Below are 10,494 nucleotides of genomic sequence, written 5' to 3'. Positions count from 1 at the left end.
GTTACGCTATGACGTTACGCTATAACCTTACGCAAAAACGTCACGGATCAGGAAAAGCAATTTATTAGCGACAGGACGAAGGAATATCATCCAAATAGGCAAGTATTAATGTTGCGTTTTTTCATCAAACAGATAGTAAACGAATTCCTCTTGTTGACAATATGTTGTTGTCTCTAAGTTTGTATTCCTGAAGAACACGCTTAGCGGTGTAGGAGAGGTAGTTTATGAGAGTACTGAAAGCTGCCAAGTTAGCGCCAGTTAGCTAGAAAGCTAACAGCTGAGCATACTGTCGTCGTAGCTTCCCGTAATTTGCGGAAAATAGACAGAGCAAGATGGATAGTCAGGTGAGGTAACTAACTTAGTACGTAGATCGCAAATATTACTGATACAAACCATGTTAGCATAACGTCCCTATTGTGATTCAGCACATATCACTTGCCCTAACGTTAACGTTACATCTTCTTGTGATTCGACATTGGCAAGCTAACTTGTTAACAAGCTAACTTGTTAACAAGCTTAATCTCTCGTGTCAGTAAAACAAAGATATTCCGGAATGTAAACGGAATGTGTCAGGTGATCAATCTTGGGCCCACACTATCATTGTCTTGCACATTCCAATGTTACAGAAAATATGGCTGTTACCACCTTTGGATGGTATCTAACTCGTTAAACACTTCCTCCCTCTTTCTGCAGTCAAAGTTCACGCTTTGGCAGACATGTCGTACGGCAAAGCAGAGAGCTACCGCCCGGTCCCACGGGACTTCAACGCCCTCATACAGACATGTAGCTCCAACATCCAGAAGATCACACAGAACAGTAAGTGCTTCATAGCCGTGTCAGCTGGAAATGATCCTTAGTTCCAGTGAGGTACATCAAAGTATGCATATGCATAGATCTAATTATTTGGATTAGTTATTATAACATGACGAGTTTGTCGAGTCAGACAGACAAAGGTTGCTTTCACTGGTGGACTCATCATAAGCCTCTGAGTGTGTGACAGAGGAATGATGCTGCTTTAATGATATGAGCCTGTGCTGTCTACTGCCTAGAGATTAAAGAGCTCGTCTAGCGGTCCTGTGTGCAGGTTGAGCCCCCCCCCCCCCTCGCCTTGTGAAATTTGGAGCAGATTGGACAGTGTTTCCAACGTCGTTCACTGAAAATACAAAAGCTTTGTAACATGGCTTAAAGAAGGTCCCAAGGACTTTCATCCTGCTAGGAGGAGTACATCAAAGTACAAAACATGTTATTTCCTGTTGCCAGTAGGTAACTATGACAATGAGTCTATACTGGTCTGTAGATGTGTTTAGACGTGGACTGTTAGATTAGATTGGATAATGTACGTTCAAGTTACAACAACTTACTGTTTTGATGAAAGGAGCACTTTCGACACCACTGCATCATACTTCCACGCCAACTGAAAAGCATCGCAATTTAGCATAGCAAAGGTCTTAAGATGGTGCTGACCAAATTTGAAGTTGATCTGGTGAAATATCTAGTAGGAGTTTGTTAAAGTACAGTGTCTAGAAATGGCAAAAACAAATCCCTAAAATAGCACAATCCATTCAGAGTGGTTGACCTGTCATGTCGGCAAGATAGGAGGGTTAGGGTTAAACCAAGCAAGAGTAAATTAGGTTTTAAAAGTATCCAACCGAGAAACTCTGCCCGATGTTGCCAATTCTTCAATGAAAGTTGCTAAATCTAACGTGAAAGTTGCCATGTCGGCAACCCTTCATGTCTCCCTCCGAAGGCCACTCCCCCAAAAATGATCATTATGAACGTAAACAACAAACATGGCTATTGTTGGTACTCACAGCTGTCCAGCTACTTGTGGAAGACTGTTGACATCAGCGAGTGCACAGGCAGAGTGGACGCAGGCGAGCAGGCAGATACCGCATTTAAAAAAATGTTATATTTGATTTATTGTTTGCTGTAGGGATGTAAAGAGAATTTCAATAAATAAAGCTGAACAAAAAGGATTTCTAAAATACATTACCCAAACTAGCTTAAACTCTTCCAATGCACATTTGGGCATGTTGCTATTTTTTTAAGATAAACCTATCCAGTAGAATAATGACAGAGCATAAAAAGACAATTGTCTTTTCCAACAAAACAGAAATGGTACGATGTAACATGAGCTTGTGCTCTTTGTGTATTTGTTAGTAAGAGCAAGAGGATAAAACAGTCTTGATTTATTGTTCCGCCCTTACCTGAAATATACATGTCAGCGACCGCAGATAATCTCAGTGTTTTGGAAATGAATATCGTTTTTTATATGCTTTAGCCCATTAATATGGAAAAGTAATCTCACATTATTCTTTATGCATCAACATTAATTATAATTTTTTTGGGCAGTATATTAACATATAATCTCCAATATTATAGAAATGATGTTCCATCAGTGACAGCTGACATCAACTGTGTGCACAGAGTCACAGCATTGTGCTATATTTTTCTATTACAGAAACCGCCACTCTTTATTCCGCTGACTCTTTGTAATATTTGAACATGAAGGCAAAAAAACAACAACCGCTGTTCAAAGAAATGACTGGCAACACATGAAAGCGGTAACTTTAGATCTCCTGAGTAACAAACTAATATCCAACAAGGACTTAGAATGTGACACACAGTAGACCTTCGATACGGACTGAATCATGAGGAAATGAAACAGCGTTTCCAGCTTTGTAAGAGGGAGGAGACAGAGAGAAACTTAGGGTTTGTTAAAGAAAACCTGACTGTGAGAAGGTTAGGTTCACAGAGTCAGTTACCATGGTAACACAACTCTCTTTCTGGAACTGCAAACCCAGAGTTTCCCCTCATCTCAGGGTTAACTATCTCACTAACTATCAGAGAACTCAACATTGAGACTTATCACTGTGTTTTGTTCTCTTGACAGCTGCTCAGATCAAGAGCATGGTGAACCAGCTGGGGACGGGTCAGGACACCAGTGAGCTCCAGGATCGCCTGTATGTACCCACCTCATCTCCAGTAACTCCTACACTGTTTCCTCTCTCACACAGACACACTTTGTCACTTTGCGCTCATCACTTGATCTGTTCTGGACAGCTTTGACTTCCTCAGAGCTATTATACAAATCTCTATTAAACCGTCCAAAATGACATGTGCTTTTTATGATCACGGTATCAGGGATGGTATCTTTAAATTATACAACATCGTCATCCAAAAGACAGTTCAAATCTAGCTTATCCCTTCTGCATCACAAGGACATTTTAGTTTTTCTCATTTTTTGATTATTTTGTCTGTTAGTGTTTATGGCATACATTTTGGCATGGTTGTGTTTTTTTTTTTCTTCTCATTTTGGAAGTTAAACTTCAGCTCCTATAATACGTTTACAATAAACTGTGTAGCCAAAATACAGGCACACAAACCCTTCAGCCTCAGCCCAAAAAACTACAAAAAGTTCCCAAATCCTTAAATTACAGTCACAGCTAAACAATAAGATGAGCTATTAGCTTTCATTTATAATCCTGTTCTTCTGATCAAACTCTGTATATCATCACTAACGTTACCTGCAGTGACCGAGGATGGACGGCTGCTCGACAAACATTAGAAAACTGAGCATTTCTGCATGTTCATCGTGTTCGCTAAATGTTTTGATAAAGTGCTGGTATTTCCTCCCTTTTGAGGATTTTATTGCATTATTGCACAGTTATCAGCATCTACCGGCGTAAAATGTAGCCGTACTTTTGATATTTTTCTCCTCTCTCTCACGATGTGTCTCACGCTTTACTGAGCAGGAGTCGTGAGTGTGAGTGTGTGTGTCAGAGTAAAGCATGACTCCACCCCTTGTAAACAGAGACAGAGAGAGGACATCTCACTCCGTAACTTCTACCGATAGCAGAGCCGTTAACTCCGGACCTTATCGATACTCCGGGTATTTACTACTGTCTTATCGGTTCCCGTTTAGAACCGGGTATCAGGGGGCATCCTTATTCATGAAGTGGATTTGTTCAAGTTTCTCACCAAAACTACAAGAGATTACATGTGAACACATCATGATAACATTATAATTTACCTTCACCCAATACTCATTTTCAGGATTGGTTGTTTACAATGTAACCTTATCAGAGATCAGTGACTAGAAAACCATGAATGCCAATGTCCTGATTGCATATTTTTCTGAATATTGGTGGATAACGATCGCCAGTAAAACCTTAACTCAAACTGTGATGGTTAATGTTAAACTGTGTATTTAATCATCCGTACGGATGACGGATCAACAATAGTCCGTTGCTCCACTAGTTCGCTGGTTGGTACATGTTCTTAGTACACGACCAGGGATGTTATCAGGCCAAGCAGCTTTATTCATATTCACTCTCATCAGGGTTTTCCTCACATCCTCTGAGGACACTGACAGTGAGCGGTCCTCTGAGGACACTGACAGTGAGCGGTCCTCTGGAGGCGGGGCAGACTTGACAGCTGACTCTTTGTTGAGGAGATCAAAGCGAGTATAAATCTGGCAGCGTGGCCTCACACATGATGGGGATGCTCCTGTTTTTGTAGCCTGTGACATTCTGGATCACCTGCCACATATCTTTGGTGTTGTTGGTGTTGAGGTTTCTCTTGACTCCTCCTCTTTGCCTCCTTGATGCCAGCTTTCAGTCTTGTTCTGATGATGCTGTATGCTTCCTTGTCCCCTGAGTGAAAGGCAGCTTTTTGTGTCTGGATGGAGGCCTCTCCATTCATCCATTCTCTCTGGTTGGGATTGATTTTATTGTGATCACCACATTTGCTGATATATGATGTCACTGTTCATGTATATTCCTCCAGATTGATGTGCTTCTCCTGGGTGGCGGCATCCCTGAACATGTGCCAGTCTGTACATTCAAAACAGTCCTGTAGAGCTGCTGTAGCTTCATCTGTCCACACTATAACTGTTTTTTCTGATGGTTTGACCCGTTTACACAGCTGGGAGTAAGTAGGCAGCAGAAGCAGGGAAATATGATCTGACCAAAGAGGCTTGTGGAGGGCTTTGTAGCTGCCAGGAATATTTGTGTAAACATGGTCCAGTGTATTCCTGTGTAGCAAATGTATGCAGCAAAAAGTTGCATTTAAAGGGTTGACATTTTGAAAGCGTTATAATTTACCTTTGCCCAATATTCATTTTCACTGAACAGAGCCTGAACGCATCATAATGGAACTGAAAGGAACCTTCGTTCTCCTCCTGTCAATCTAAACACGGATTGGTTGTTTACAATGTAACGTTATCAGATCGCTGACTAGAAAAGCCATAGTGATGTCCTGATGGCATATTTTACTGAATATTGGGGGATAAAGATCGTCAGTAAAACTTTATTTCACACTATTTCACAACGTTAAACTGTAATTCATCCGCAGTTCACGTGCGTGCCGGGCCGCGAGGGGGGATCCGTACGGATCACGCATCAACCGTGGTCCGTTACACCACAACTTTATATTCAGTATTTTGTAGCCGTGTGTTAATAGTGGACATTTTGTCCTCTCAGTGGGAGTTTTTCTTTAATCTGCCAATGCTCAAAATATACCAATGCATCAAAAATTTATATTGTTGCTAATCATTGACATATTCCAGAGGGACCCATCCCACTCCACCCACTCTATAAGAATATACCCCCAACATTTAGTATATGGAAACTGTTTTTTTCAGCTAAAAACATAGTGGCCTCACAAAACTGTCATTTAAAGGGTTCCATTCTGAACATGAATGAATATTTACTAGTTATGATCAGGACTGATGTTGGTTACAAAATTGAACTCGGTGAAATTGGAATATAATATTATTGTATAGTATTTTTAAAAGCAGTTTAAGGAAAGGGACATTTTTGTCTGAAAAGGACACCAGAGCAACGTTTTAAAAGTCAAAAGGTACTTTGGTTAAATTCCACTGTGCTGCCATTTGTACTAGAAAGGTGTACGTCATTGTGATGGGTGATCTTGGGTCGTCTGGAGCACTTCTAAACTGTTGGTGTTTCCACAGGCAGCAGATACAACATTATACCAACCAACTGGCAAAAGAAACTAACAAGCACCTGAAAGAGTTGGGCTCAATCCCTTTGCCTACATCACCCTCAGAGCAAGTAGGTATCGGTCTACATTTGTTAATAGAATACATCATAATACACTACATCATACAGTAATGAGTATGTTTGGAGTTGAAGTGACTGTGGTGTTGGTAGCTTATGATTAGTCAGTGTTTTAAAAACATGTAGATCATTATCTAAGTACATCATGAAAAGTTCTCCGTTGTGTCTTAAAGGAGTGATCCAAACCGTCATGGCTGAGAGAGAGAGAGAGAGAGAGAGAGAGAGAGAGAGAGAGAGAGAGAGAGAGAGAGAGAGAGAGAGAGAGAGAGAGAGAGAGAGAGAGAGAGAGAGAGAGAGAGAGAGAGAGAGAGAGAGAGAGAGAGAGAGAGAGAGAGAGAGAGAGAGAGAGAGATCATCCTCTGCTCAGTTTGACATTACTCCTCGAAATCTTTACATAGATGGTAGTTGGATGAGATATTAATGCTGTGAATATTAAAGTTAGCACCTTGAACCACGGAATGAAAGCATCAAATGAATTCAACTTGGTGCCTCATCAAGAGACGTCTGCTCAGATGGAAAGCATCACGACAATCCCTCATTCTTCCCTCAAGTTTCAAAAACACAATTTGTTTCTTAGTTGCAATTTTGAGGACCCTTTCTGGTTATTGGTATGTTTGTAGAGTTGACTCGGGTGGCGTAATTAAATGCTTTAAATTACATTTAGCTTCAACTGCTTGTTTGATTTGAAATACTTTCATAATCAAGGTTATCACAGATTGATAGAAAGGCAAAACCCCAAATATGTCAATAGTTTGAATTATTTCCACCACAACATCTCCAACAGTCTGATTTAATTGCTATGGTAAAATTGATCCGATTTGTGGCGTGGTAAAGTAATTGTCTGTTTTCATCTCTATGAATTCTGCCTTGTCTTTCTAACTGGTTTCATACAATCGGTCTCCCTCTGCTCTGTGGTGTCCAGAGGCAGCAGAAGATCCAGAGGGAACGGCTGATGAATGATTTCTCAGCAGCTCTCAACAACTTCCAAGCAGTCCAGCGGCGTGCAGCAGAGAAGGAGAAGGAGTCGGTTGCCAGAGCGAGAGCTGGATCCCGCCTATCAGTAAGTAGGCTGTGGTGGTTTCACTCCACGGGACGAAAGCTAAAGAACTCTCCTCACCGCACTAATGAGACGAGAGAACAAACGTCTCATTCATGTGAATCATGTCTTGCAAATCTGTGTTCTGCTAACTTGACATTGGCAATAGTGGACTTTTCTCTCTCCCACAGACTGAAGACAGTTCTCGGGATGAAAAGCTTGTTTCTTTTGATAAGTAAGTGACTGTCATTCATTCAGGGTTTCCTCTTTGCAAGGTGTATTATTGAGACCCAAAGTCTTCATTATGAAGTATATGATCGGATAAATATAACCATTCAGCCAAATGCTGGTTCTTTCTCATTTGGTCAGTAGGGTGCAATGGCCAAAAGAAATAACCTCGCTGTGTATTTCCTCTTTTCTATTGTAGATGACATTTCTCTCACAACTCTCAAGTAGTCCTTTTATTTCTAAAACCAAATTACACCATCAACTTGTCAACAAGAGATCCGTGTTTGACCGCCAAAAATATGGACGATATCAAATGCCAAAATATGCACTAATGAAAAGCAGCTGTGATTGGACAGTTGATTGTTGCTGTGATGTGTTCCCATCTCAAAAAAGAAAGAGCTTCCTCGCATCTCCTCATGAAAAATAATGGCAGTAATTTGTACTCTGCTGAACAACACTGAATTGTAATACATATTGTCACTTTGTTTTTGTGGTGTGATTTTAATGTGGCATGGAAAATTCACGTCACAGTAAAAATAAACAAAAAACAATTCATTAAGTTATTTAAGAGAAACACACATTTTTGTATTAAATTATGACAGTAAATGCATATGTAAAAAACATTTACACAGAGCAATGTGTAATATATTTCACTTAATCTATGCAAGTCTTCCATACCATACAAACAACATGCCATGACTTAACAAATGGACTGAGATTGCAGGTGTTAAAGTGTCCGTTTGGGGTTATGTTGTGCAGTTTTTAAAAGGTGGTGTTTCCTACATTCCTACAGTTAATACAATGCACATGAAAGAGAACATCACACAGTGACCACAGCAGGAGTCTGTCTTCACACACATTAACCATGTTTTGCTGTTTGTGTAAAGCCAGGAGGACTGGGGTCAGATGACCACCCAGACAGAGGATGTGGCCATCACAGAGGAGGACCTGGAGCTCATCAAGGAGAGAGAAACCAACATCAGGCAGCTGGAGGTCAGGCTTACTATGTTTAATATGAATCCATTCATACCAGGACCTCTGCTACAACCCACTGTCATGTTCTGTGACCACACACACCTGCCACAGGTGATTCTAGCTTGTGTGTTTGTGTGTTTCAGTCTGACATTTTGGATGTAAACCAGATCTTCAAGGACCTGGCAGTTATGATCCACGATCAGGGAGAGATGATCGGTGAGTAGCGCGCTGAGGACCTGAGGACCTGAAGTCCTAAACACACCACCAGTGGACAGTGCACACCACAGATGCTCCAGTTACTCTGCTTAAACTTGCACACCAGCAGCAGTGAGACCGAATCCACTGCTGCAGTTTATAGATCTGTAAGATGATATTCATCTGTAAGAGAATATTATACATACACTTCCTGGTATGTCAATATTGGATTAACAGATAGCAAGCTCAATAACTAAAGAGTTATGAGCATGCTTAGACCTCAAAGTTCAAGTTGAAGTGGTGTTGTTTCTCATTGGCTGTGACATTGGTAAAAGTCTGGTTACGTGTGTGAAAGTACTGAGAGAATGATCATTAAATCAACAGTGACTCCTTCAGCCTTTGCTTCAGTATTCACACAAGAGCTGAAGTAATGAGAGGGTGAAGGAGCCTGTACCTTCATTTCAGCGGGTTGCTAATGCAGAGGTGTGTATAGATCACAGCTATTATTTTACTCTTGATAAACTACTTTAGGTTTTTGGTGCTTTTCACCTCTTATGAGTTTGCAGGTATGGTAGTGCACAGCGCTTTGATTGGTCCAAAGACAAGAACGGTTCTATAGCTTTTGGAGCAATGCTAGCTGACATCATGCTGTGGTGGCCACTAAGATAACCGGCGATCAGTGGGCCGTCTGAGGAAAACTCACACCGCCGCACAACCCTGTTAATCGCTGCAATGCCTGATTTTGGTGTGAATAAAGCCTAAGAATGTGACTTCATAAGTTTCCAGCTGACCTTGCTGTATGTTCTGCCTTACAGATAGCATTGAGGCAAATGTGGAGAATGCTGAAGTTCATGTAGAACGAGGTACAGAACAGCTCCAGAGAGCCGCCTTCTACCAGGTGAGTCTGCAGCCGACATCCAAGTGCTGTCCATCAGTGAAGTTCCTGCCAGTAACCCTCCTGTCTCTGCTTTTCTTTCACAGCAAAAGTCCCGGAAGAAGATGTGTATCCTTGCTATGGTTTGTTCTGTTGTGCTCGTCATACTTGGCATCATTATCTGGCAAGCTGCCAAGTGAGTTGACGCCACACAACCGATGTGTCACTGCTATATTTTACTCTGCCCTTCCCACCTGCAAGTACCTGCTTGGAATCACAAGAAGAAGAAGAAGATGCTTCACCACGGTCAGCAGATTAGATCTCTGCAGGGGGGATGCTCAGTGTGGAAAACATACTCATCTGAACTTATCAAGCCTGTTTTTGTAAAATCCTATTTAAAGTGAGATGAAGGACTGAGGTGATGTCTTGTCTTGTTTACTGCACTAACACTAGTTGTCACTGTATTTCAAAATGAAAACATGTTATTGGGAATGATTTTAGAACAGACAAAACACAAAAAGAAACACACAACTTGTTAAAGTAAATGAATCTGGTTTTAAGAGGCTGTTTGGGCATCTTCTGGTGTAAAGTGTGTGGAGTGCCTGGCCTTCCCGGTAACATTACGTGGGACTTGTATTAATCCTGGTGGTGATGGCAGTCGTGGTTGTAATATATATGTTGTAAAATGAAAGCTCTAACAGATTACCAGTATGAAGCTAATCCATGTCTGTAAATATTACAAAGTGCTGCAATATATTCTGTTAAGTACATTATGACAGTAAAAAATGAAAGTCCAGTCTTCAAAGAAAACATTTTTAAATTGATTTCTATGAGTCGTTCCAGTATGCATAATAAATGTCTTAAACACTTAAGCTCTCCAGGATGTCATCAGTTTTGTGTCTTCTAGTGAGTTTGAAAGAATGTAAAAAAAAATACAAATATGTTTACTATAATGGAAAAACATTACATTGTGTAATTCCAAATTACATTTAATTTAATGTAAATCTCATTTCTAATAAAATGACAGTATGGAGAACATGCTGTATTGGATGGAGGGAGACGATTAAGATTCATTGATCAATCGTCTCGCATGCTTTTTAAATATC

General features: G+C 40.7%; 1 protein-coding gene across 2 annotated transcripts; it reads left to right on the top strand.

The window, feature by feature from the left end:
• Nucleotides 1–10,260, top strand: stx12 (syntaxin 12). 2 transcript variants are annotated; one of them, XR_012957622.1, is made up of 11 exons: nucleotides 1–98; nucleotides 694–816; nucleotides 2,894–2,963; nucleotides 5,975–6,074; nucleotides 7,003–7,140; nucleotides 7,308–7,351; nucleotides 8,232–8,337; nucleotides 8,463–8,535; nucleotides 8,899–8,997; nucleotides 9,330–9,412; nucleotides 9,496–9,510. XR_012957622.1 is itself a non-coding variant. In XM_076105681.1 (10 exons), exons 2-10 carry the CDS (start codon nucleotides 717–719, stop codon nucleotides 9,586–9,588), a joined length of 807 nt encoding a protein of 268 aa, XP_075961796.1. In that variant the 5' UTR covers nucleotides 1–98; nucleotides 694–716; the 3' UTR covers nucleotides 9,589–10,260. The 2 variants fall into 2 exon arrangements, 1 of the variants encoding a protein (XP_075961796.1); XM_076105681.1 differs by lacking the exon at nucleotides 8,899–8,997 and having other exon boundaries at nucleotides 9,496–10,260.
• Nucleotides 10,261–10,494: the final 234 nt, after the last annotated feature.

This window comes from Anarhichas minor, unplaced genomic scaffold (assembly GCF_050575085.1).
Source record: "Anarhichas minor isolate MPS153535 unplaced genomic scaffold, ASM5057508v1 ptg000033l, whole genome shotgun sequence".
In the NCBI taxonomy this organism is placed as follows: domain Eukaryota; kingdom Metazoa; phylum Chordata; class Actinopteri; order Perciformes; family Anarhichadidae; genus Anarhichas; species Anarhichas minor.
The sequence above is the reverse complement of the archived record's forward strand: the minus strand, read 5'-3'. Positions and strand labels throughout refer to the sequence as shown.